The following is a 25784-nucleotide window of genomic DNA, read 5'->3' as shown; positions in this document are numbered from 1 at the left end:
AAAGCTCAGGCTGAGAGCAGACTTTAAGACACATTTCCTCAGAGGCTGTGCCTAGTATTTGTAAAGGGGGATGACCTCCTTGAGAAAAATCTGGGCCTATCTTTGCATGGATCAGAGATCATCAACTCTTGGCTCATCCTTCAAAGGCTGGGTCAGGAGATGGTTTGGCCAAAGCTCAGGAAATTATAAATCTAATTTCCCTTTACCCCTTCTCCCCCCACTGCCCTCTTCAAACTTGCGTCCTCTTTCCTACCTAGCTCCATTTCCTCTGCCCCAGTGTCCCTTCCCTTCTGTCCTGGATGTGGTTTCCTGGCTTTCAGAACTCCTGTTCTTTATCTCATTCTTATTCTTGGATCTGTGTCAGGGAATGGCGGTCTATGCTAACTGATAAGATATGAAGAGAAGAAAACGAACATTTTTTAGCTCCAGTTATATGCCAGCTTGTGAGATTTTAAATTATAGCCCTGATTGAGATAAAGAAAATCCTAAAAGGTTGTTGTCCAAGAAGTACTGAGAAGACACTCCTCCTTTGCCCTTCCCTTCCCAGCTCTGGGGTTTGCATTTCCCAGATCCACTCCTTGCTGTTAGAAACCCTGGACCCAGTCTTAAAAGCCTAAGTGTTGCTGGTGGTGTGGGGGGAAAGAAGTTGGGACCATCCCAGCACCTTCCTGTCTGTCCCACCCCATCCTGATGAGTGACTGATGGTTCTGATAGAAATTCCACAGTAGCCAATGTCTTCTCTGGACAAGAGTCGGGGCTTTTCTGTGCTCTGGAAAACCAAGCATGAACTATCCAGATGCCTCTCCTAACCACAGTAATAGCTGGCTGGCAAGCTGGAAAGGCACCAGCGGCCCTAGGACTGCTTTTGAAAGGGAAGGATAGGAACCAAGATTTATGGAGCACTTGTATATTATCTTGTTTAATTTCCACATAAACTCAGGGAGGGAGGGAGCAGCGTTCTCCTGGGAACTTTTGTTTATTGGCTTTCTTCTCTAATCTAAATTTCCAATATGGAAAATTTCAAATTCACAAAAGTAGAGAGAATGACAGTATGAACCCCCAGGCACCCATTACCCTGCAACAACAATTATCAACATTATGTCATTCCTATTTTATCTACCCTCTCCCTTTTTTTTTTATTTTTTGGCTGAGGTTGTGGTTTTGTGTGTGTGTGTGTGTGTTGTTGTTGTTGTTGTTGTTGTTTGTTTGTTTTTGTGTGTGTGTGTTTAAATTTCAGAGAGGGAGGGAGATGGAGAGAGAGATAGAAGCATCAATGATGAAAAAGAATCATTGATTGGCTGCCTCCTGCACATCCCCCACTGGGGACTAAGTTCACCACCCGGTCATGTGCCCTCTCCAGAAATTGAACCCTGATCTCCTGATTCATAGATGATACTCAACCATGCTGGCAAGGCTTGGCTAAGGTATTCTAAAGAAAATCCCAGGCATAATCATTTCACCTTTAAATACTTTGGTATATATCAGTACCTCTGATTACTTTGTACACATCCACAAAAATCAATATCAAACCCAACAAAATTAACAATGATTTCTTAAAATCAAATACCCAGTTTGTGTTCATTTTCTCAAGTTACTTCAAAAATGTCTTTTATAGTTGTTTGCTTGCATCAGGATCCAAACACCATGCATACATCATATAAGACTGATGTGTCTCATAAGGCCCTTTTCATTTAAAGCAGTCACCTTGCTTCCGTTTCCTATGCCCCAACAGCCATATATCTTAAAGAAGCCATATATATTAAAGGTCACTTCTCCTGAGTATAGTCATTTGGCTTGACGAGATTCAGGTTCACTTTTAACTTGTCTTTCTTCCCCATATTTCCTGAATATTAATTAGATCAACAGGCCAGATTTGGGTTCACTTTTTTTAGGCAAGAATACTCCCTACTTAGGTAGTGCTGAACTTCCCTAACCCATCACACTGGGAAGCACCTGTGATGCAGGTTATCCCACGTTTAGCGATGTTAAGGTTTACTGGTTGGCTCAGGTGTGTCAGCCTGACCCAACCTTTACAAAGTTTACCTGGGGGACTTTAAAAAAAGGGAGGGGAAAGTTGCCTAAACTCTTAACTCAAAACTCCTGAATCGTAATCTCCTCCACCTGTGTGTTTAAAAGGCTCTCTGGAGCAGCTGTCGCCAACCTTTCGAACCTCACGAATCACCGTGGTCCAAGGACCACCAGTTGGCGACCACTGCTCTGGAGAACCTCTGGATGGTAAAGGTGACTCTGATTCTCCGGCTCGTTGGAGCCTGGGGGAAAGGTATTATAATCTAGCCCATCACGCCTTTCCTTTAAGCTGCTCTCAGGGACTGCTTCCAGGTACTTTCTGTCCTCATCTCTTTCCAATGAGTCAAGTAGTGAGGTCAGCAGAATTCACTAAGCCCTGCTGGGGAGGGAGCCCAGCCCAAGGGAAGGTGGCAAGACGGGAAGAGTCATCCAGACCAGCTATTCACAGGGGAGAGCCCTTTTGCAATTATTTCAGCGACTCTCCCCACCTTGGGAGCTAGACTCAGCAGAGATCATAACCTCCATTTTGCAGATGAGGAAAGTAAAGTTTCAAGTTACACAGTTGGTAAGTGGCAGAGCCAGGTGTGAACCCAGGACTGAATTTTTAAAAATTGCTCCGGGTGGTTCTGCTGCAGGTGGTCCAAGGACCACACCTGAAAAAATACTGAACTTCTGGCACTGTCCTGTCCTGACTGCTGTCCCTGAGCCCTGTCAGACACAGAGCTTGCCCTCAAGGAGCTCACAGTCCGAGGATGAGTGAGAGTGTGTGTTAGATACTATCATGTAGAATGGAAAGTGGTCAGTGCCATAGAGATAGTTCAGATAAACCACTGATAGAGCACAGAGGAAGCAGCATTCACTGCCAGTGGGAGAAATCAAGGAGGACTTCCTGGAAGAGATAGGGTTGAGCTGAACTTTGAAGAAATAAGGCTATTCCCAGTGGAAGGGATAGCACTGGCAAAAGAATAGAGGCAAAGGGAAATTCTGTAAATGTTTGGGGGGTTGGAGGAATAAATCAGATGGAAATTGCCAAATTTGGAGGTCCTAAGAGAAGGAAATGAGGCACAGACAAGGTATATACTTGCTAAGAGGCCCGAGGCTTTGAGCTCCCAGCCCACAGGAATACTCCCTCTTGGGGATGCTGGTCCTCACACATAGCTCAATGTGACCCAGCTAATTAACAGTCATAGTTTTGTGACAGGAGCCTGTATGAGTGCTTTACACATTTTGCCTCATTAATCTTCACCTCAGTTCTTATGATGGAACTATTATTCCCTTCATTTTACAGAGAAAGAGATTTAACCTGTCACCCTGCTAGCACATGGCAGTGCTGGGATCCGTGGCGGGCTGGCTCCCAGGAACTGCCATTCCGACCAGCGGAGTCTTCTCTGTACCTCTGCTTTTCCACGGCACGCGCTCCAGGGAGTTCTCCCGCTCCTGTCCCCTCTCCCTCCATCCTCCTCAGGGCAGGTCTCTTGGGCTTCTGGGCAGTAAGGAGCCAGTTCCCCAGTTCTCTGCCCTTTGGCCCCTGGGTCAAACCCACGGGCCCTTTCCTTTAAGGGCTTACTCCTGTTGTCTACAGAGGCCCAGGCACAGAGGCGCGCAGAGAGACAGACACAGGCTAGGGACACAGGGTCAGTCTGGCCAGGAGCGTGGAGCCCTGCGCCCTGGTCCCCAGCGCAGACCCTTGTGGACGGCCCCGGGAAGAGCCTGGTCAGGAGACAGCGGCCCGAACAGCTTGTCGCAGGTGGAAGAGCAGGCCAGGAGCGGAGCCAAGACGGACCCCAGGAAGCAGCGCTGCCTTCCGCTCTGTGTTTGGGATGGAGCTCAGAGATGAGCTCACCCTTTCCCGATGCCAGAGGGACCAGGACCTGAGGAAGGAACTGGGGGCGGCCTGGCCTCCTCGCGCCAGCTTGCCCTTCCCCAGCAGACGGCAGCCCCAGGCTCTTGGCCAACCTTGCGCTGATCTTGCCCATGCCCCCTTTGCTGGAAAAAAAAAAAAAAAAAAAAAAAAAAGCAAAACCTGGTGGTGTCAGCAGAGCAGCGGGCATGCACGTGCCTGGGTCCACCCCATGGGGTTCTTCTCTTTTCCCAAGCCTTCAGCCAGAAAGGCCAGAGACAATCCTCAACCCCATCTGACCCTCACAGGCCCTTGTAGGATATCTTTGCCAGTGGCACTGGGGCCAGAGTGGACACTATGTCTCCTGACAACCTTCTGGGCTCCTGGCAGCCTCCCTGTACTTCAAGGTGGCAGGAATGGACTGCCACATGCCTCAAAGCTGGGCAGGAAGAGGCAGGGCTCAAGGGCATCCCAATGCCAGAGATCAAGGGAAGGAGGGCTCAGTAACTGGACAGGCAGGAGTCAGGACTGTTGAGACAACAGCCTGCCCAACTCCCAGACCCTGCATTTATTTCACAAAGTTAGGGTTTTTTAATCCTCCCCCTCACCACCCCCACTCCAATTTTTAAGAGGTTTTGGTTGCTGGAACCCCAATGGCCTTGTGCTTCCCTCTGGTCAATGGGCTTATTCCAGGCACCAACCCCCCCTAATATGTATGATAACAAGAGCAACTATGCCCTCACACAGCCCTGTGAGGTGGGATGATTTCCCCATTTATCAATGAGAAAGGAGGCTCAGGGGGAGACCTTCTGGCCAAGTTCCCACAGCTGGTGGGGGTAGAGCTGGGCCTTAATGTGATCTGCTCCCCTCAGAGGCATGTGCTCAAGACCACTGTGCCATGTGGCTGCCTCAGTTTCATACCCCGTGCCCCACTTTCAGCACCCGGACCTTGTTTTGTCACTCAAACTTGAATCCCTAGCTTTGATTTCGATGGTAGATCAGTTTAGATCTGTGATCTTACTGGACTGAGAGCTGCCACAGGCCAGAGCCCGGCTGCCCAGGGCTCCTGCAGCTGACCTCCGCCTACCGCCCAGGACGCCCCTCTGCCTGGCCCTTCTCATCTCCCCCCTGGGCCCTTGTACAGCTTCTGAACTGACCCCTCTGATCCCGCTGTCTCTGGTCTCACTGGCCTCTACACCTTCCTCCAACCACAGCCAGAGTGATGTCATTGTGTCACCACCCCCTCCTGCCTCAGCCCCCCACTGGCCACGAAGCCGATCCAGATTCCTTCGCTGGCATCATAGCCGGCTGCGGCCGGCTGACCTCATCGCTCCCTGGCCCTCCCCTCGTGCTTTGTTCCAGAGCCAAGTGGAATGAAACTGATTGTCCCTGGATCTTGTTTATAGCTTTCCCTCTGCCAGGAATGCCATCCCCACCCACCTTCCTCTCCTGCCCCCTGAATCCATTCTCCTGACTTAACTCCTTATCTTTCAATGCTCAACTTACGCTTCACCTTGATGAAGCTTCATGGAACTCCTTTCTTCACGTTTAAATGGCTCCTCCTTCTTGATATCCTCACTCGACCCTATAGACACCAATGAAAGCACCTGGAACACTAGTTTCTCTTATTTTGTTTCTCCCTCCCTATCTCCCACTATGTCGAGCGTTCTGGAAGTCAGGGTGTGATCCAGTGTCCGGCACAGGGCCTAGTGCCAAATCTATGGGTGTTTTCTTTTCTTTTTTTCTTCTTTTTTTTTTTTTAAAAAAAATATATTTTATTGATTTTGTACAGAGAGGAAGGGAGAGAGATAGAGAGTTAGAAACATCGATGAGAGAGAGTCATCCATCAGCTGCCTCTTGCACACCCCCTCCTGGGGATATGCCCGCAACCAAAGTACATGCCCTTGACTGGAATCGAACCAGGGACCTTTCAGTCCCCAAGCCGACGCTCTATCCATTGAGCCAAACCGGTTTCGGCTCTATGGGTGCTTTCTAACCAAATGGAGTGACAGTCTGATATCTAAGTGGGTGCCCTGGGCACCTCCCATCCCCCTCTCCACAGGGAATGACCTCTTCCTAGTGGCTGTGCACGAGCTGGGCCACGCCCTGGGACTGGAGCACTCCAACGACCCCAGCGCCATCATGGCGCCCTTCTACCAGTACATGGAGACACACAACTTCAAGCTGCCTCAGGATGATCTCCAGGGCATCCAGAAGATTTACGGTGTGTGGCAGGGGAGAGGGGCCGCCACTTCCACTGCGGGCGCGGGCTGCGGCTGCCTGCCGGTCACAGGGAAGGGTGGGAAAGGGAAAGGGAGGAATGGAAAGGGAAGGGGAAGGGAAGGGGAGGAAAGGGAAGAGGGAGCACTGCCATCCATCCACATAGCTGCTGTGTCTCTGTGTGTCTGACCTTTAGAGACTGAAGATGTCTTGCTTAACCAGAGTGGGCACACCTACCTCCCCACCCCCACCACCCATCCCCCTTGCCCTCACCCTGGGAAGTAGGGGAGGGTATGCTCCTGGGAGGGACAAAAGTGAGTAGATGCCCACCTACTCCCTCTTCTCTCTTGCCCTGCCCCTCCACACACCTCCCTCTTGCCTCCTGAGGTTCACTTTCAAGGGGTCCCAGCTCTAGCCAGGAGACCCACACAAGGAAGGCTAGGCAGGATGTCCAGAGGGTAAGCTGAAGAGGACTGGACAGGGGTGGTGGTAACTGGAAGGTATTTTGAAAAAGGAATGGACAGGATTTGCTAACAGATGAGACAGGGGGTGAGGAGGATGACAACAAGGTTTCCGGCTTTTGTAATTGTGGGGCAATGGGACGGACCAGTCTGTAGCTCACAGATCTGGGCTGGGATGTTGATTTGGAAATCTGGTGTCCAGTATAGCCACATGTGGCTATTGAAATTGAAATTTATCTTAATTAGAGTTAAATAAAATAAAATTTTCAGTTCTTCTGTCACACTAACAACTAGTCACTCATTTCAAGTGTTCGGTAGCCAGGGGTGGCGAGAGGCTGCTGTACAGGACAGTGCAGATACAGAACATTTCTGTCATCCCAGGACATCCTACTGGATGGCTCTCAGAGAGCGTCTTTAAAGCTGTGAACTGGATGAGATCACTGAGAGGGATGGTTCTTAACCTGGCTGCCCACTGGGCTCACCCTCGGTTTTCAATACAAAATACCAATACTAGACCCGCCCTCCAGAGATTTGGTTTTAATTGGTCTGGGGTGCCTCCTGAGCATCAAGATTTTTTTAAAAAACTCCCCAGGTGATCTTGTTACGCAGTTCAAGTTGAGAAGTTCTGGCCTAGGGACCAAAAGAGGGAGAGGGAGAGGGGGAGGGAGAGGGAGAGGGGGAGGGGGAGGGGGAGGGGAAGGAGGAGGGGGAGGGGGAAGGGGAGGGGGAGGGGGAAGGGGAGGGGGAGGGGGAAGGGGAGGGGGAGGGGGAGGGGAGGGGAGGGGAGGGAGAGGGAGAGGGAGAGGGGGAGGGGAGAGAGGGAGGGGGAGGAGAGAGGGAGAGGGGGAGGAGAAGGGGAGGGAGAGGGGGAGGGGACGGGAGGGGAGGGGGGGGGAGAGAGAGGGAGAGGGGAGGGAGAGAGGGAGGGAAGGGGGAGGTGGAGGGGGAGGGAGGGAAGGGAGGGGAGAGGGGGAGGGGGAGGGGGAGGGGAGTGGGAGGGGGAGGGAGAAGGAGAGGGGGAGGGAGAGAGAGGGAGAAAAGAAGAGAACCCAGGGCTTGGCCACCTTTCAGTAGCGAGGAATGAGGAAAGGCTCTCGGTGAAGGAGGCTGAGAAGGCACAGCCTCGGGAAGGAGGGAGACCGGGAGGGCGCTGGGTTCCGGAAAAGAGTATTTGAGGAAAGGGTTTCTATGATCTTGCTACAAGTGTGGGCCTCAGACAGCAACATGAGCGTCACCTGAGAGCTTAGAGAAATGCAGGATCGCAGGCCCCACCAGGTCCTCTGAGTCACAATCTGCATTTTATCAAGATCCCTGAAGAATACATATGCACCTCAGAGCCTGAGCCAAGCAGCCATTGAATCTGGCAACACAGAGGCCGCTGGTATCTCGACAGGGCAGTGCAGGGGTCATGGGCACAGCCATACTGAATCAGGATAAAGGATGAAGGGGAGTGAGGAAGTGGGCGAGTGTGTATGGAGGGGAGCAGAGAAAGAGGGTGTGGGACACTGAACCTGAGAAGGGGCTTGTTCTCTCACAAAAGGAGAGAAGAAGGAGAACACACCAGATTTGAGAGTCTCATTTAATGGTTATTTTTTCACCTATTTTCTCAAAGATTGGGGAATGAAAAACGGGGAGAGAGTACAGGAGGCCGGAGTGTGACAGGCCTGTCTCAGACTGGGGATGGGGAGGCAGGGAATGGCCGGCCCCTTTCTAAGATGCAGCCCCTCTCTCCAGGACCCCCAGCCGAGCCCCTGGAGCCCACAAGGCCCCTCCCCACGCTCCCTGTCCGCAGGATCCATTCGCCGTCTGAGAGGAAGCACGAGCGCCAGCCCAGGCCTCCCAGGCCACCCCTCGGGGACAGGCCGTCCACACCCGGTGCCAAGCCCAACATCTGTGACGGCAACTTCAACACAGTGGCTCTCTTCCGGGGCGAGATGTTTGTGTTCAAGGTAGGAGGCCCCGGCAACGGGCACCTTCCAGGGGTCCCCTTCCACCATGGAGGGGCTGCTGCTCTGGGATTCGGCCTGCTGGGGGGCCTGCATGGGAGCTGGCCAATGGCCAGGACACGGGGTCTCTTCCTGGTGCTGAGAGTGAATCAAGACGGGGGAGAGGAGGAAGTCGGTGACCCCAGGGTTATCTCTTGGAAGTGTTGAGAGACTTGCTTCTGGTCTGTGATGAAGCAAGTCAACCGCCCTTCTCTGGACTTCAATTTCTCCATCTGAAAACTAGGGGTCATTCCCCAACGAAGGGTGAAGATTAAATAATGCGAGGCTATGAAGTAGGGGCTGGCACAGTGGTGGCTGCGTCTGCCTCTAGATCCTGCCAGGGCTGAGAGGCTGGCACTGAGGGGTGCCTGACAGGAAGCAAGCCAGGCTACAGCTTGTCACCTGTCTGGTCCTGTCACCTCAGCCAGGGCCTGGCTGGTAGGGAAGCCTGCTTGGCGCGTTGCACTGGGCTCCAAGGGGAGCAGATGCTGGGATGGTGTTTGGAATGCAGGACTTTGAGGAGGGAGTACCGTTGGGATCAGCATCTGTGGAAGGGAAGCAGGATTGGGCGGAAGATGATATGTGTAAGCAGCCATGAAGGCCCATTGCAGACTCAGCCACCCTTACAGGGGGTCTGGAGCTAGGTGGGCTGGTCAGAATTATCCCAACTCGGGCTCCCAATGGCTGTAACTTTGTTCCCCCTGCCTCATTCAGTCACTGGGTAAGGGAGGATGTGACCTGGGAGGAACTCTCAGAAGCAGAGGCCATCCTGAGAGGCGGACAGTGGAAAACTGCCTGCTGACCACACTCCCAGCCTCGGAGGCAGTACGCCCTCCAACGAAGGGGGTGGGGGCAGCATGTCTCCCTCACACTGGGAGGTAGGAGAGGACTTCCCCACTCCACTCGTGGAGTCCTCCCCAGCAAGTTTTGAGCACTGAGCAAGAGTCAGGCACCGGGTTAGCCTGCCTCTCACCGAGTGGCTCTGGAAACCCACTGGGCGTTCCTTAAGACCCGTATATCTCATAGCTACTTAACAAGAGTGTGAGAGTCAGAATAACTGGATGTGAAAGTCCTTTGAAAACCTTTTCTTTTACTAATCACATTCATTTCTCTGTACTCTTGGATCCTCCAACTGAACAGTTCCTAGGCAAGTCTGGGCTCTATTATCCTCACCTACACATAAGAAGACTGAGAGGTTGTAGACCTTGCCCAGGGTGCCTACCAGCGAGGGGCTACAGTGAGGCAAGGCACCAGTATGAAGAGGAGGGCTTTTCTCACACTCTTGGCCTATTGATCTGCCATTTATTCAACATCGATTATGTGTCCCCTACCGTTCTAGGCACTCTGCCTAGGTTCTCTCATCTGACCCCTCATTATTCCCCCACCTGCAGGTGAGGCTCTGTAAGTACGAGGCCCAAGGCCATGCAGCTGTGAGTGGAGGAACCTGAATTCACACCCAGGTCTTGGGGGAATCCCCCCAAGCAAAAGAGGGCTTGCTTCCCGGGGTCCTTGCTCCGCTGGATGGAGCAGCCACCTCTGAGGAGGGCACTCTGCCCAGGCTCGGTGACTCAGGAGTGGCTCGGCCGACGTCAGTGACTCTCTGCTGCCCTCACGTGGCTACTCCAGGCCCTGGCATCATCCCTTCGGCTCCTCCACATCTCTTCCCCCCATCAGACCTGTCTCCTCTATCTCAGGCCACACCTTTAAAGATGCTTACTTAAAGAGTTGATGAGCATCCTGTTTCCCCACAGGACTTTGAAAGTCAGAAGCAGTGAATGGACAGACTTGATAAAGGGTTTCAAGACTGGGCCCAGGGGAAGGTATCGGGGTGGTTTGGGCTGAGCACCGGGTTCACAGGTTATGCTTCTTCCTCTCCTCTCCTTGCCCCCTAGGACCGCTGGTTCTGGCGCCTGCGCAATAACCGTGTGCAGGAGGGTTACCCCATGCAGATCGAGCAGTTCTGGAAGGGCCTGCCTGCCCGCATAGATGCAGCCTATGAGAGGGCTGATGGGAGATTTGTCTTCTTCAAAGGTAACGTGGCCTGTGTCCTTGGGACCCCGTTTTTTCATCTGTGAAGTGGGGTGGGAGGCAGATGTACCCCGAGGGTCCTTCTAGCCCTAACAGAGACACTGACATTTGAAACGATAGATCCTTCAGGCAGACAAGGCACAATTTGGGGAAATCAAGTCAAGGAGTGATTGTTAAGGGCCCATATGTGTCAAAGTTGGTGGGTGACAAGCCTCAACCACATATAGTAGAGGGTTGTGCAGGCCATTGAAGACCATCAGTGCTCCATGGAAGGCCACCCTATCAGTGACACAGACGGAGGAGGCCACACAGCCCAGAGGCTGGAACAGTCAGGGAAGGGGGGGGGGCTAACATGTACAGATGCCACCCTGTGCCCTCCCCATGCTAGGTGGTTTCACTTCAGTTATCCTGACCTGGGTCAGGTAAGACACAGACAGTTGGTGAGAAGCAAGGAACGCATTCCAAGGGGAAGGAACAGCATGGACAAAGGAGGAGTATGGGGATGTGCACGTGTGGACATGGGAAAGCTGTGAGAAATGGCCTGGAAAGGTGGTTTTCTGGGGAGAGGCCTGAAGAGCCTTGTTTGCCAGGCCAGAACTTAATATCAATCTCTTAGGGCAACACTGGAAACTCACTGAATGTTTGTGAGCAACAGAGAGCAGGTGCAGAGGCAGGAGGCCATTTCTGAAATGGTTGCTGAAGCTGAGGAGAGTGTTGTCTGCAAGGCCCATACAGGGAGGCTAAACACAGCTAGAGGAGGAGGAACGAGGGCCAGGACTCTGAGAGGCTGGAAGGTGATGAGGGAGGGCGCCCCCTGTGGTGGCGATGAGGAACTCTGGAAAGCCAATTTGGACATGCTGGAGGCAGATGGGCCATCAGGATACCCGGGTCTGGTGCTCAGTCCACTGAGAGAGTGGCTATGGGCTAGAGCCTCAGAGTTGGGTGTCATTGGTGGAAGGGGAGGGGGGAGAGGGTATCAAGGAACACTAGTGTGCACGAGTGGCTGAGATCACCCAGAGAGGAGAAAGGAACAAGTCACAGAGGGTGAAACACAGAGCCTGGGCGGCATGGAGTGAGTTGTCCAGGATCTGCGATTGGCTTCTGGCCTCTTGCCCTCTACGGTGTGCCTGGGCCAAGAGGCCTCAGTCTTCTACTGAGGGTATCAAGCAGGCCTAGGGCTGTCTCCCTGCTCTACTCCGGCTCTATGAATGACTTCAGTCCCCGAAGAAGATGGGCAAGTGGCACTAGCACAGCCTCTGGCACTGAGGGGCCGGGGAAGGCTGATCCTGGGCTTCTCTTGGCCGCAGGTGACAAGTACTGGGTGTTTAAGGAGGTGACAGTGGAGCCTGGGTACCCCCACAGCCTGGGGGAGCTGGGCAGCTGTCTGCCCCGAGAAGGCATTGACACGGCTCTGCGCTGGGAACCGGTGGGCAAGACCTATTTCTTCAAAGGCGAGCAGTACTGGCGCTACAGCGAGGAGCGGCGGGCCACGGACCCCGGCTACCCCAAGCCCATCACCGTGTGGAAGGGCATCCCACAGGCCCCCCAGGGGGCCTTCATCAGCAAGGAAGGATGTATGTACGGGCCCGGCAGGGTGGGCGGGGTCCCAGCAGAGCCCGTGGGTACCCTGGTTTGAGAAACACCACCTGGGAGCAAAGACAACGGCCTCATAGCCACCCACGTTCACACAGTGAAATTCTCTTACCAGCTACCAACTCACAATTTCTCACCTTCAGGGTTGATTCTCCATTGAGAGATGTTTCCATAGACTGACTGCATTCCCTCAAACAGCATTCCTCACGGACTCAGGTGCACTCCGGGAGTTCCTTGAGTTATCAAATCTGAAAAGCAATGATATGGTGGTTCCGAGGTGCCTTTTCCCAGGGTTTGAGGGCAGGGAGGTGGAGAGAGAAGCCTTCTTTCTTTATTTTTTTTAAATATATTTTATTGATTTTTCATAGAGAGGAAGAGAGAGGGATAGAGAGAAACATCGATGAGAGAGAATCATCGATCAGCTGCCCCCTGCACACCCCCCACTGGGGATGCACCCACAACCAAGGTACATGCCCTTGACCGGAATCGAACCTGGGACCTTTCAGTCTGCAGGCCGACACTCTATCCACTGAGCCAAACCAGTCCCGGCTTCTTCTTTATTTACGAGACATTTTCTAAGCTCCTCCTAGAGGCCAGAGTAGGAGCTTCTCAAGAAGGGGCTGGGTCTTGTCAGGCACAGAGTAGGTATCATAAATGTCTGTTGAACACATCTCCACTGATATGGTCAAAAGCACAGCCTGGCTGGTTTCATCTCCACCACTTACTATGAGTTTTGGCAAATCACTTTGTTCCTCAGTTTCCTCATCTATAAAACAGAGATAATAATGATACCTACCTCACAGGATTTTGTAAGGATTAAATAAATTATGTAGAGCACTTAGACCAATGCCTAGCAGGTGGCCCATGCCATCTGCTTTAGCTGCTCTCGTCCTCATTGTCATCTTGTTGATGTGTTTTCGTTTATATGGAATGACAGATTTTTCCACAATAATTACTTAGAACCAGGTTGTGTGGGAGGGCTGAAGATGGAGCAGAGAACAAGACTTGCATTGCATTCTGTCTCTCAGGCTAGGGGCCGGAAAATAAGATAGCAACCAATGCTGTAAGGGAAATAAATGCTGTGAGAAAGCAACTAGGCCGAGGGGGCCACTTTGGCCGTCATTGGGAAGGACTCTGATGAGATGCCGCTGGTAAGAAAGCCAACAGCCCCAGGGATAGAGCAGCTACCGGTGGCTCTCCTGTGTACTTAATGCCTTACACACGTGGTCTTGCTGTCCCGGAGCCTCAGAAACAGATGACATCAAAGACTTTGGCCAATGAAACGTCCCAGCCAGGGTGGGGTACCGGCCAATGAGAGTCTGAGTGAGTTGCTTTGGATCTGAGGACTGGCTCACTGCTAAGGCTGTTGCTGGGAACCTTGGGGTGCCCCCCCCCCCAGGTTTGCTGCCTTCTTTACTTCCAGCCCTTCCCCTGGAAAGGTCCCAGAAAACTTGTAATCAGTGTTGCGAAGTGATGTGTGCCAAGCCCCCGCAAAAAAAAAAAAAAAAAAAAAAAAAAAAAAAAATCCATGATCATTGCCAAGAGGTGGTGTCTGCTGTCAAGAGGAAAAATCTTGCTCCCTACCTCCCTTGGCCCAGGCAGGAGCTGGACTGAGACGCTAGAGCTATAGAGACCACGCCGTCCAAGCCCTAAGTTAGGGGTTTGATCTGACCCATGGGAGGGTGCCTGTGGGGACAGTGACAGATCTATGGCTCCAGACTGGGAGGCACAGATTGAATTTACCAATTTGACTTAAAGCCCCTTTATGGCTCCCCAGAACCTTTGAGAATACAGGGTGGGCTGCTCCAGGTCCTGGGTGCTCATCTCTGCAGCCATGAAGGTGAAACTCCATGACCCAGACACGCTATTGGCAGGGTGTGTCAAGCACTGTGCTTCCCCACCTCCACGTGTGCCAACACCCTGCTCCCACCTCCTCACAAGCCCACCCCTCCTTCAGAGCTCCTCTGGGACTCCCCCAGGCGGGAGAGGCGCCCCTCCACACAGTCACACCACCTCCTGCCCACACATGCGGGCACAGGGACGTGTCGGGGAGTGGTGGTGACGCTGGGCTGTGTTTCTGCAGATTACACCTATTTCTACAAGGGCCGGGACTACTGGAAGTTCGACAACCAGAGACTGAGCGTGGAGCCCGGCTACCCACGCAACATCTTGCGTGACTGGATGGGCTGCAACCAGAAAGAGGTGGAGCGGCGCAAGGAGCGGCGGCTGCCCCAGGACGACGTGGACATCATGGTGACCATCAACGACGTGCCGGGCTCCGTGAACGCGGTGGCCGTGGTGATCCCCTGCATCCTGTCCCTCTGCATCCTGGTGCTGGTCTACACCATCTTCCAGTTCAAGAACAAGGCAGGCCCTCAGCCTGTCACCTACTATAAGCGGCCAGTCCAGGAGTGGGTGTGAGCAGCGTAGAGCCCTCTCTGTCCACTCAGCCTGGCCAGCCGGGCCCTTCCTCACCAGGGCCTGAGGGGCAGCTCTGGTCACTGCCCACTGGAGCCAGCAGGGCCCTAGGCTAGGGGTCATGTAGTTGAAGTGGTGGGCGCACTGGCCTAGGATGAACGTGGGGCAGGGAGTGATGGCAGCTGAGCCCCAGGGTGGGTGCCTGGCACCCAGATGCCAGCCTTCTGTCCTGGATAAACTGCTCCCTACTCAAGGGAATAGGCCAGGCCCCATGCCAGGGGGAGGCCCTGTGGTCACTGCATCCTGTGGTGTCCGTGAGACGCCACAGCTTGGTTCCTGGCTGGACCCAGCACCTTCTGCAGGAAGCCGGCACTAGTGCTCTCAGTCCCATCTGGGAGAAGCCACCAGTCCCGGTCCCTCTTTGCCAACACCTGCTGGTCAGATGTCCCCCTCACCCCCACCCCACTGTTCTCCATGGCTACAGGACCCCTGCTGCCAACAGTGGGCAACAAGACGGGTTTCCCCTGCTGGCGTGCAGCAGATCCCTCAGGAAACCTGCTCCACACACCGGGGTCTCCTCTGAGACCCAGGACTTAGGGTCACATGCTGCAGGCAGGGCTGTGGCCCGGCCGGGTCTCCCAAGGACCCAGCTGTCACATCTTGAACATTTAGATGTCCTGTCTCTACTGTTTAAAGTCCCATTCTGCAAAGGCTGCTGGAGGCTTTAGGTGAATTAGAGGTGACTGTCGGTGACGAGGCCAGATGACAGGCCGTGCCCCAGGTGATAAGGACCAAGGTGCTGCTAAGGCCACTCTGACACCCATACACCCCAGGAGCCAGGCCCTCCTCACGAGGCTGAAGCACTGGGGCAGGAGCCAACCCTGTTTCTGGAGGCTGATCTGAGTTTGTGACCATCCTCCACTCTCCTTACTCTCTCCCCATGCCCAGTCTCTAGCAGCACTCCAGCCTGTAGCTCCACCTGACCAGTTCTGTGAGGCAGAAATGGCTCCAGGCCAACATCCTCATGGCCCCGAGTAAGGGAGTCAGGGCAGCCTTCTCAAGTGCTCCGAGCCCACGCCCCCCAACCACGCTGAAGCCCACTTGATTCCTCAGACTGGAACCAGTGTTCATATCATGAGCTTGGCCCTTGCTAACCCAGCTCACGGGGCCTTCTTCCTGCATTGCTCTTTGGAAAAGAGCACCACCAATGGGCAGTGGCCCCAAGCCGAGGGGCCCACCCTGCACTGTCTCTGGCAGGAATTCCTAGGGCTCAGCTTGCCTCACTCCAACGCAGTGGAGGCAGGCAGCCCTGCTGACCACTGAGAAGCCCTGGGCAAGACCAATCAATGGGTTCAGTGATGCCCGCTGGCTGCCAAATCCAGGAGGCGGCATCAGTCTTCAGGATGCTGCCACCTGGCCCTCTGAGCCTACAAGGCCCTGGCCCCCCTCCTGTGACCTCTGATCTTTGGGTCAGCTTAGCCTGTAGGAGACAGGGACTTCTGCTGCCCTGGGCGCTGTCTGAAGCAAAATCTCTTATCCCAGAGGCACCTATTTGGCTCCACTGTGTTCCCTGTCATTATCCTTCTGGTTGTTTTTGTTTTGTTTTGTTTTGTTTTTTTATTTTGGCCAAGGGCGGGCTCCCTGGGGCGGGTGGGGAACAACTGCAGAGATATTAGTGATTCATAAGTTTGTATACCGTTTTATACTTTGCAAAGCACTTTATTAGCTCACACCTGTCCACTCACATGAAACTAGTGTAGGCCCTGGGAGGCCAAGGGTAATTTTCATCACACCCTCAAATGAAGCACAGAGAGGTTGTTACACGCCCAGGCCATCCAGTGAGCTGGCTGGGCCTTGGTCTCCACCTGTGGACCCCTCGAAGGTCCAAGATGAGGTCAGCAGTGTCTCTTTTATCCATCTTTTCCTGGCCTCCCTTCTCCCCGCCCTGGTCCCCCTCCACTCCTCAGGTTGGTGCTCTCACTTCTTGAACGCTCTAGGCCCCACAGGCTCCCGTTGGCTCCTGGTACTACCGCGGTCAGCTGAGAAAGAGCAGGAGATGGAGGCAGGCAGCCCAGGCTGCAGATGTGAGGGATGCAAGGCTAGACCCAGAGAGGGCTCAGCCTGGAGGCTTCCAAACTCGGATTATCCTGCCTTGTGATCATCTGTTTGTCCATCACCCCAGGACAGAGCAGACAGAGGGGCAAAGCAACCGGGGGCCCCAGAGCCCAGCTTCCCCTCGGCCTGGGGAACATCACAGCATTTCAGTGTCAGTCACATTTTAAACTGATCAGCCTTTGTATAATGTTTTTTAAATCATTTCTAAATAAAACAAAAATACAGAGTCTGTCATTTCCCTTGGATGTGGGAAAGAGGAACAGGTTCTGAGAGTGGCCTAAGAAGCTTCTGGGAGAAGGGAAACAGGGTACTTTGGGGTGTCCGGGAACTGCCCCATTCATCTCATCGGCAAGCCCAGCAATCACACGTCCCCTCTCCGAGAGGCCCAGTGTAACTAGGGTCCTGAAATGCAGCCTGATAACGCCTCCCTGGGATCCAGGCTGGAGGAGCAACCTCCCCGAGGAGGACTTCAGGAAGTCACTGCAGCAAGGTCTTCTCTGAAGTCAAGGCACATCGTGCAGTGACCACGAACAAAAGCAGGAGCTGAGTTCTCAGCAATAAGGAACAAGTGAGGTGAGGTGAGTAGCTTTAGGGTCTTACCAAGAACCCTAGCCTGGTCTTGACTGAGCCAGGACCCAGATGGCTGGCGCTGTAGGGAGCGGGTGAGCAGGAAAGCTGAGGTGGTTTGGATGTAGGGTGGGGAGCGAACAATTTCGAGGTGTCCCAAGGCGCAGCTGTGGAGGCAGCTCTGCCGGGACTGCCTTCCAGGCCCCTGGACCTCCTCAATCCTCGACTCTGGGGAACCGGAGGGGCTGGGGCGTGGGGGCGGGAGGGAACAGGCTGAGACATCGGGCGGTGGGGACAGACCACAGAGCCGGACCAGGCGAGGCGAACAGAACCGGCGGTGAGCGGTGACTCGGGGCGGTCAGTACCAGGAGGTGCAGGCGATGAGGAAGCGCACGTCGTCCAGGGGCCCCCAGGGGCTGGGCTCGGGCCCAGGCCGCTCCGGAGCCTCGGGGGCCGCGGGCTGGGGCTGGGGCTGGGGCTGCGCCGGCCCCGCGGCGCCCTCGCCGCCGCTCAGCTGAGCGCCCATGGTCTGCAGGAGCACAAGCCCGTCAGGTGCGTGGCCAGCCCTACGGCCCCTTCCCTGCCCGCTCAGGCCCTCACCTCGCGGCGGGAGCAGCGGGTCGGAGAATCCCAGCGCAGCCTCCAGGTTCCGCTCGTCTGCGCAGCTGCGCGGGAGGAGCTGCCGCCGTGACGTCACCCCCTCGCCCTCCGGAGCGGAGTTTCTGGCCCCGGGGGCGGGGCCCAGCTCGACCCCACCCACCAGCACCCAGCCAATCCCGCCTCATCCTGCGGTGACACGCCCCGCGGAGCCAGGAGACCAATAGAAGGCCCACCCAAGCTCAGGAGCCCGCGGAGGTCCAGGCGGTCCAGGGCACCGGGCAGCCAGGCCAGCGACCTCTAACTTCGTTGGGCCCAAGACGGCAGTCTAGTCAGGTGCCCAGAGGCCTTACACAGGATTCTGTCCCAGGGTCCTGACACCAGCCCAGGGGAGGGAGTTAACTTTCATGAGTATGAGGCTGGAGTGAGAGGAAAATGTGAGAACCACAGTGTGGGCTGAGAGAATGTGTGTGATAGGTACCCGCCCGCGCATCTCCCCCCACTTTTCCCCGGGAATAATGGTGAGGAAGCCGCCAGACAACACATTCAGAATGATCAGAAGCAGCTGCCTTTAATTGGCTGGCACAGGACACAGAGCTCTCAGCTAGGAGCCATAAGGCCTGACAGCTAGTACATGGTAGATTTTGCAGTAACTAGAGTCAGGAGATGGGCACTGGTGAAGAAGGGTTGGGCATCCAGCCACTCGATACCAATGAGCTCTCTGCCACCACCCTGCCAGCATCCGAGACACAGTGGGTGGGACGTTGAGATGGAGCCAAAGTTCAGAGCCGCATGGAAGGTGATTCAGGTAAGGCTAGAGAGAGAGAGGAAGGAGCATTGTCAGCAGGTGCTTCACAAAGCACACCTCACCCTCCATTCTCAAGGTGCTTACCTCCAACCTCAGCCCATACACTTTGTTCCAATTTAGGCCTGAAGAACCATATTCAAAGCCCCTTCCAGATTCCATTGGTCCCATGAGTTAAAATCCAGTGTAGAATTCCCAATTTACTTAGAAAGTAAAAGTAACTCCTTCCCTATTCAGATGAGTCAACTCAATAATTTATTCAGCACAGCCGGCCTGGCTCAGTGGTTGAGCGTGACTTAGGAACCAAGAGGTCACTGGTTCAATTCCCTGTCAGGGCACATGCCCAGGTTGCGGGCTAGATCCCCAGAGTGGGGTGTGTGGCAGCTGATCAGTGATTCTCTCATCATTGCTTCCCTCCCTCTCTGAAATAAATGAAAGTATGTTTTAAAAATAAAAAATAATTTATCCAAACTGTTGGTGGTCTTAGGTTGGATCCTCAAGGGTCAAGTCCACCAGACATGAAGGAACCAGGGGGCTCAGCCAGGGGAAGGAACGTGCCTAAGACACAAATACCCCAGTGGCAGGGTTCAGGCCAGAACTTTCTTCCTGCAAGTGATAATCATGTGCACGATGATAAAAACGAAGTACATATTTCTCTTGGCCTGACACCTCACAGGCACCTCAAATTCAATCAGGTCAAAACAAAAGGAGAATAATGAGTTTTGTCTCTTCTTTCCAATACCCATTTCTTTTTCTTATCAAACTGCAATGCTGACCAGTGTTGCTGACTACATGACTTTAATGACAATTTCTGAAGTTTCATCATTAAATGCAACATTTGCTATAGTTTTTCAGTAAGTACCAATAATCAGGTTACAGAAATTTCTGTTCTTAGGTTACTAAGAGGGTTTTTGTTGTTGTTCTTTAGTTAAATGATTCATGGTGTAAATACTGACTTTTTCTTATGAGAGTCTATGTTTCAAAAGGGCAGGGAGGGTATACTTTGTTTATCATCACATCACTATTGTCTGGCACATAACATTAAAAAAGTTGTTTAACAAACGACAAAATCAGACCCTTTCCACTGCTCTCTAGGGCTGACAGCTATTCAGTCATTTGGTCGTCCCTCACTAACCCCCCTGCTGGCCTTGTCGCCCCACACAGCCTGTGTTGGTCATGTGTCCGGTTGTTTCGGTCGTGACAGCCCCTGGCTTGTTTTTATATATTAGGATAATATTGTAATAACTATGTACCAGTCCTACAGGGGGATCACTTCCTTAAGTTATATAAATGTCAAACCACTATGTTGTATACCTAAAACGAATATAATATTGAGTGTCAACTATAATTGGGAGGAGAAATAAGACTTGCCATGGGCATTCAGAGTCCCCAACACTCTGGGAATAATAGTTCTCCCCTTCACACCCCTGCATCTGTGAGTCTGTTTAGTGTGCTTCCCCACTCTATCTATGCATATTCAATTACCTACTCATTTCTTAAAGCCCAGACTAAATGCACTATCCTTTCTGGATCCCAAAACTAGTTTCACCAGAGCTTGCCAAGCCACTTAAGGCACCTTTTGTTTCTTTTTTAAAGACAGCTAAGAGTTATGTGTGGCCACAACAACTCTTCTCGCCTGCTACACTGTGAGCCCTCAGAGGCAGAAGTAGCACTAAGTTGCCTATCCCACATGAAGCTTTGTCTTTAGGGCTCAGTGAACATCAGGTGAATGAATAAATGAAGGAAGAAGGAAGAGAAATATTGCCTGTTGCCAGTGCTATTGCTGGGCACTCGCTCCACTTTGCAGTTTCTATTCTGCATGGATATTAGGGGCTGTGCTAGTTGGTGTAGTATATCCTGGGAAGGATCCTCAATGGGGAATACAGAGAAGGAGCCCGAATATCCAACACCTGCTGCTCTTCCAAAGAAAGAAGAGATTTTAGATTCACACCCCTGAATCTCCAGGTTGAGGCCCAAGCACCCAGTTTAAAAAACAAACACCCAGGTGATTGTGCTTGTGATGCAATCCCCACCCCCAAGTCCATTGGGCACCCGAGGGCTCCTCGGTTCCTGCAGGCAGCCTCCCCTCCTCCCCTCAGTGAACAGGTCTTTTCTGTATAGTCCGCTGGCTGGGGTACCGACACACAGGCAGATACAAACTCCAGGTGGTAAGTGATAAAATAAGACCAGAGGGAAGCTGTGCCCAGAGAAGAGATACACTGAACCAAGTCTTCAAAGACAGGGATGAGCAGATACTCAGGCAATGCTTGCAGCTGTACCCCATGACAGCCCGGCATTGTGCCCTCACACACCAGAAGAACCTTCAGGAATGAATACAGTGTGGCTCCCATTATAGGTGATCTGCTCCTCCTCCCCTCAAAAGGCAGAGGAGAGATCCAGGTACCTGTCAATGAGTGAATCCCGCATGCTGGTGGCAATGGTGCTAGGCTGGGCTTCGTTCAGCTTGAAGACACTCTCCACCACCGAGAGCTCTGTGCTGGTTGTGTCCAGGCCACAGAAGGCACACCAGTCGTTCACCACCATCCCAGCAGCGATGACCTCGCTGCCCCGGTTCACAGTGCCCGCCTGTCAGGTGATAGCTCAATATGGATCATAACATCAACAATCAGTTTCTCCCATCCCTGATGAGAACTCCCCCCAATCCCAACCTATGAATAAGCCCCATAACACAGGACAAAGGGATCTGCTTCAGCAGGAGACAGAGAACAAGAATGCTTACCACAAGGGGGACCTGAAGGAGGGAGGACAGTTCATCCTGGTCTTCAATTGAAGTCTTGGGATGCACCAGCCCTCCCTGATTGCTGAAGACACAGTAGCTTCCTACTAACACCTGGTCAGCCACTGTCTGTCTGAAGACTTCCACCTTGAGCACATCAGCAAGGATTTCTTCTGTCTCCTGTCAGCCAAAGGAAACGTGCTCAGCACCCTGGGCTTGCAAGTCAAAGAATCCAGGGCCCTCCATGCCAAGAACCACACGGAGCTGACGCCCTAAACCTCTCATTCCTCTCCTACGTAGCTGCACATGGAAGCTTGATCCAGAAAAGGAGGGGATACAGCTTGGAGCAGAGCTGAGGCCAGCCACGGAGCCCCTAGTATCCATGCAAGCTCTGAACAGCAGGGGCTGGTCTCCACACCACCCTTTAATGCACACTCAAGGTTCAAGTGTCAGTCATCTACCTGGGCCCTGGCTGGTTCCTGATTCTGAAGAATACCCTTTCCAGCTTCTTTCTCATACTGACCACCCCATGCAAAGTCTGTTATCACTATTCCAATGAATAACTGAAATGTGAGAACACAGGTATAAAAAGAAACCATAAGAGACACCCCTAATTCCTGCCTGATAGGTAGGAAAAGTGACTAACCATTTACTAGGCTAGTAATGTGACCCTTGGGCCAAGCTAGGCTGCCTTACCCTGTCCAGATCTGGGTGGACCAAGGCCACATAGTCATTGCAGGTGGTGACATTGCCCAAAGCTGAGAGCCGCTCCTCTACCCGCCGGATCTGCACTGTGTCTGGGAGGCAGTTTCTAATATGTTGTAGCTCCTGGTCGGTAGTGTTGTTGGGCACCAGGAGACCGTGTCTGTTCCCTGGAAAGATCCAAATTGGGGGGTGGAACAAGGAAGGACCATGAATACACAGATACCTGCTGAGTCATGAAGCTGAGGATACGACCCAGCCCAATTAATTAGCTTTTCCAGGAAAGCTTTAGACCAGTGGTCGGCAAACCTCGGCTGGCTCGCAAGCCACATGTGGTTCTTTGGCCCCTTGAGTGTGGCTCTTCCACAAAATATCATGGCCTGGGCAAATCTATTTTGAAGAAGTGGCATTAGAAGAAGTTTAAGTTTAGCCGAGACCGGTTTAGCTCAATGGATAGAGCGTCGGCTTGGGGACTGAAGGGTCCCGGGTTCGATTCCAGTCAAGGGCATGTACCTTGGTTGCGGGCATATCCCCAGTAGGGGGTGTGCAAGAGGCAGCTGATCGATGACTCTCTCTCATCGATGTTTCTAACTCTCTATCTCTCTCCCTTCCTCTCTGTACAAAATCAATAAAATATATTAAAAAAAAAAAAAAAAGTTTAAGTTTAAAAATTTTGGATTTCAAAAGAAATTTCAATCATTGTACTGTTGATATTTGGCTCTGTTGATTAATGAGTTTGCCGACCACTGCTGTAAGCCAACTTCAGCCCTCTAAACAATTGATCCATATAACACTAAGGAAGACCAGGAGTCCTACTGGGCAGGCCCGAGATACCCTAGGAGTCTGTCCCCACACACACTACCTACTTTGACAACACCAACCAGGGGAACCTGGACTAGCAGGAAGTGCTTGGCATTAGTTATATATTTTGAAACTTAAAAGATAACATCACACACCTACTAGAATGGCTAAAATTTTCAAAAGAACATCAATACCAAGAGTTGAGTTACTCCATATACTTGAGCAACCAATAAGAGTGTAAATTGTTTAACCACTTCTGATAATTACCTGGCATCATAGATTACACTGAATATTTTTAAAATATATATACTTTTTTTATACAGAGAAGAAGGGAGAGGGATAGAGTTAGAAACATCGATGAGAGAGAAACATTGATCAGCTGCCTCCTGCACACACCTTACTAGGGATGTGCCCGCAACCATGGTACATGCCCTTGACCAGAATTGAACCTGGGACCCTTGAGTCCGCAGGTCAATGCACTATCCACTAAGCCAAACTGGTTAGGGCAATTACACTGAATATTCACATACCCTATGACCTAGCCATTTTCTCCTAGGTATTATATAATCAATACATGTATTCACTAAAAGATATTGCAACACGATGCATAATAGACCGAAAACTACCCAAATGCCCACTGTCAGAGAATGGATAAATACATTGTGATATACTTACATAAAACATATACACAGAAATGAGAATTAACAAACTACAATTATGTTGTGACACCACTGTCTAAACCTCTGCCTCCCTCTACAATTCTGTGAACTTTTTAACTGTTATTACCATGATAATATAAAATAAAACAGCAATGGTCAGGCTAAATTCTCCCTAGTTACATCAGAACTTCAAGTTCTGGCCCTAACTGGTTTTGCTCAGTGGATAGATATGTTTTTGTTTTTTTTTTTAAAAACTTCAAGTTCTGAAGTCATGGTTAGGAATAATAGTGTTTTGCCTTAATAAGAAATTACTGCCCTGGCCATTGTAGCATAGTTGGCTAGTGTCATGTTGTAAAATCAAAAGGTTGTGGGATTGATTCCTAATTAGGACACATGCCCAGATTGCAGATTCAATCCCCAGTCAGAGTGGATGTAAGAGGCAACCAATTGATGTTTCTCTCTCTCTCTCTCTCTCTCTCTCTCTCTCTCTCTCTCTCTCTCTCTCTCTCTGGCAACCAATTGATGTTTCTCTCTCTCTCTCTCTTTTTCAAAAAGAAAATACTCCAAGGCTAGCATCGTCAGGATTATGATTTTTAAAAATTAAAGGAACAAACTCTTCTATGAGCAGAACTAGAAATAAGGGGTGGCAGTAAACAGAGGTTCAGCTCAAAGAGAACCAGTGGTGCGGAGAGGTAGGATAGGGACGCCACTGAGAGACATGGGGATTTAAGATTTACATAACTGAACAGGGCGATCCAGAATCTTAGCTTGAAGAAAAAGCAATGGGCACAGAGTTAGTGACAGGGAAGAAAGGGCATTCTAACCTTGCCTCACACTAGGTGTGGCACCTGGTGAGTCACTTCGGTTCTGCAAGTCTCAGCTTTCCCATCGAGTCAAATTAAGCCAGTAATTCCTACCTCCCAGGGTCTTCGTGAAGAAGGCATGCAAACAAGTGTGAGAGTGAAAGCATTTAATGCTACTTGTTGTTACTATGATCCAGAAGCCTTCTCCGGAGGTGGACCCTGGCCTCAGAGTCTACAACGGAGGAATGCCTGGAAATCCCTGGGTCACCCGGGGACATAATTAAAGGTGCTGACGGGCTCCCCCGCTCGGCGCCTCCCCCGGCTTACCCACACACATCCGCCCGATGATGCGGCAGCCGGCGATGGACGCGTGCACCACAGGGATGGTCTCGGCGAGCTCGCCCTCGAACACGCTGTGGGAACACGAACTCGGCGGTCACGGGCCGGAGCCCTCGCTCTGCCGGTGCCCCCGCCAGCCAGCACCCTGCCCGCCGCCGCCCAGCCACACACGCCAGCGGGCCCCCGCCGCACCTGTAGAAGTTCTCCGAGCCCCCGATGGCCACCAGGCAGTAGGTGTTGGTGAGTTTGGCAAAGCAGCCGATCTCACAGTTGTTCTCGAACGACGCGCGAACCGCCATGAGGCCTGGGGGCAGTGGGCCGGGAGTTCAGGGCCGGCGGGTCCTCCCCGGCCGGACTCCTGGTCCCCGGGGTGGCCCTTCGGGGCCCGCCGCGACCCCACCCCCTCGGCCCCTCAGGCACCCGGTCCCGCCCTCTGGCCCCTCCGAACCCCCCGGCCACCCTCACCCCGTGACCCGGGGAGCCCGAGCTGACCCTTCACACGGACTCAGCAGGTACCCAGAAACTCGACACGCTCCCGATGGGCCTTCTTTGCCTCAAGTAGGCTTCCGTTTCCGCCTCCGCCTAGGAGACTTCCGGGAGAGCCGGGCGCACCCCGCCGCGCTCGCCGCCACTCTAGCTCCACCTTCTGGATGCACTCTATGGTTTCGAGCCTCCGGTTGTGACGTCACCTCGCCCCTCCCCCAGCATGCTCACACTCATGCATTCATTTATTCGTCATTCATTCCCTTAGGAACTTTTTTTTTTTTTTAATGTCTGCTTTTATTGTTGAAAGTATTACATATATCCTCCTCCCCCACATTGACCAGGAACTTTTAAAATATATATATATATATATATATATATATATATATATATATATATATTATTGATTTTTTTACAGAGAGGGAGCGAGCTAGAAACATTGATCAGCCGCCTCCTACACACTCCCCACTGGGGATGTGCCTGCAACCAAGCCACATGCCCCGGAACCTGGGACCCTTGAGTCCACAGGCCGATGCTCTATCCACTGAGCCAAACCGGCTAGGGCTACCAGGAACTTTTTAGGAGGCACAATTGACCAATACT

General features: G+C 52.4%; 3 protein-coding genes across 5 annotated transcripts in view; 1 reads left to right on the top strand and 2 right to left on the bottom strand.

The window, feature by feature from the left end:
- MMP24 (matrix metallopeptidase 24) overlaps positions 1–16913 on the top strand; it is a 43819-nt gene extending 26906 nt beyond the window's left edge. For both annotated transcript variants that reach the window (XM_045574787.1, XM_036417486.2), the window contains 5 exons: positions 5931–6092; positions 8284–8498; positions 10427–10565; positions 11870–12136; positions 14239–16913. In XM_045574787.1, the coding sequence (XP_045430743.1) occupies positions 5931–6092; positions 8284–8498; positions 10427–10565; positions 11870–12136; positions 14239–14576 (1121 nt within the window). In that variant the 3' untranslated portion in view covers positions 14577–16913. The remainder of the gene's footprint in view (positions 1–5930; positions 6093–8283; positions 8499–10426; positions 10566–11869; positions 12137–14238) is intronic.
- Positions 16272–17975, bottom strand: MMP24OS (MMP24 opposite strand). Of its 2 annotated transcripts, none has more exons than XR_006740358.1 (2): positions 17539–17957; positions 16272–17500 (listed from the first exon to the last, which is right to left on the bottom strand). XR_006740358.1 is itself a non-coding variant. In XM_036417499.2 (2 exons), exon 2 carries the CDS (start codon positions 17779–17781, stop codon positions 17614–17616), a length of 168 nt encoding a protein of 55 aa, XP_036273392.1. In that variant the 5' UTR covers positions 17782–17786; positions 17856–17975; the 3' UTR covers positions 16272–17613. The 2 variants fall into 2 exon arrangements, 1 of the variants encoding a protein (XP_036273392.1); XM_036417499.2 differs by having other exon boundaries at positions 16272–17786; positions 17856–17975.
- Positions 17976–18404: 429 nt separating this feature from the next.
- Positions 18405–25351, bottom strand: EIF6 (eukaryotic translation initiation factor 6). The gene is made up of 7 exons (XM_036417496.2): positions 25191–25351; positions 24891–25002; positions 24687–24772; positions 22091–22266; positions 21398–21574; positions 21062–21243; positions 18405–18666 (listed from the first exon to the last, which is right to left on the bottom strand). Exons 2-7 carry the CDS (start codon positions 24995–24997, stop codon positions 18657–18659), a joined length of 738 nt encoding a protein of 245 aa, XP_036273389.1. The 5' UTR covers positions 24998–25002; positions 25191–25351; the 3' UTR covers positions 18405–18656.
- Between the last annotated feature and the right edge of the window lie 433 nt (positions 25352–25784).

Source organism: Pipistrellus kuhlii, unplaced genomic scaffold, assembly GCF_014108245.1.
Source record: "Pipistrellus kuhlii isolate mPipKuh1 unplaced genomic scaffold, mPipKuh1.p scaffold_m20_p_6, whole genome shotgun sequence".
NCBI lineage: Eukaryota > Metazoa > Chordata > Mammalia > Chiroptera > Vespertilionidae > Pipistrellus > Pipistrellus kuhlii.
This window is presented reverse-complemented; position numbering and strand designations above follow the sequence as displayed.

What these genes read in the sequence shown, in the direction of transcription:
- MMP24OS (XM_036417499.2), bottom strand. Translation starts at nt 17,781, where the DNA reads ATGGGCGCTCAGCTGAGCGGCGGCGAGGGCGCCGCGGGGCCGGCGCAG.
- EIF6 (XM_036417496.2), bottom strand. Translation starts at nt 24,997, where the DNA reads ATGGCGGTTCGCGCGTCGTTCGAGAACAACTGTGAGATCGGCTGCTTT. An exon ending in CATCGGGCGGATGTGTGTGG is followed by an intron (nt 22,267 to 24,686) that starts GTAAGCCGGGGG and finishes GGATCTTTCCAG; the next exon opens with GGAACAGACACGGTCTCCTG. An exon ending in TCCACCCAGATCTGGACAGG is followed by an intron (nt 21,575 to 22,090) that starts GTAAGGCAGCCT and finishes TTTGGCTGACAG; the next exon opens with GAGACAGAAGAAATCCTTGC.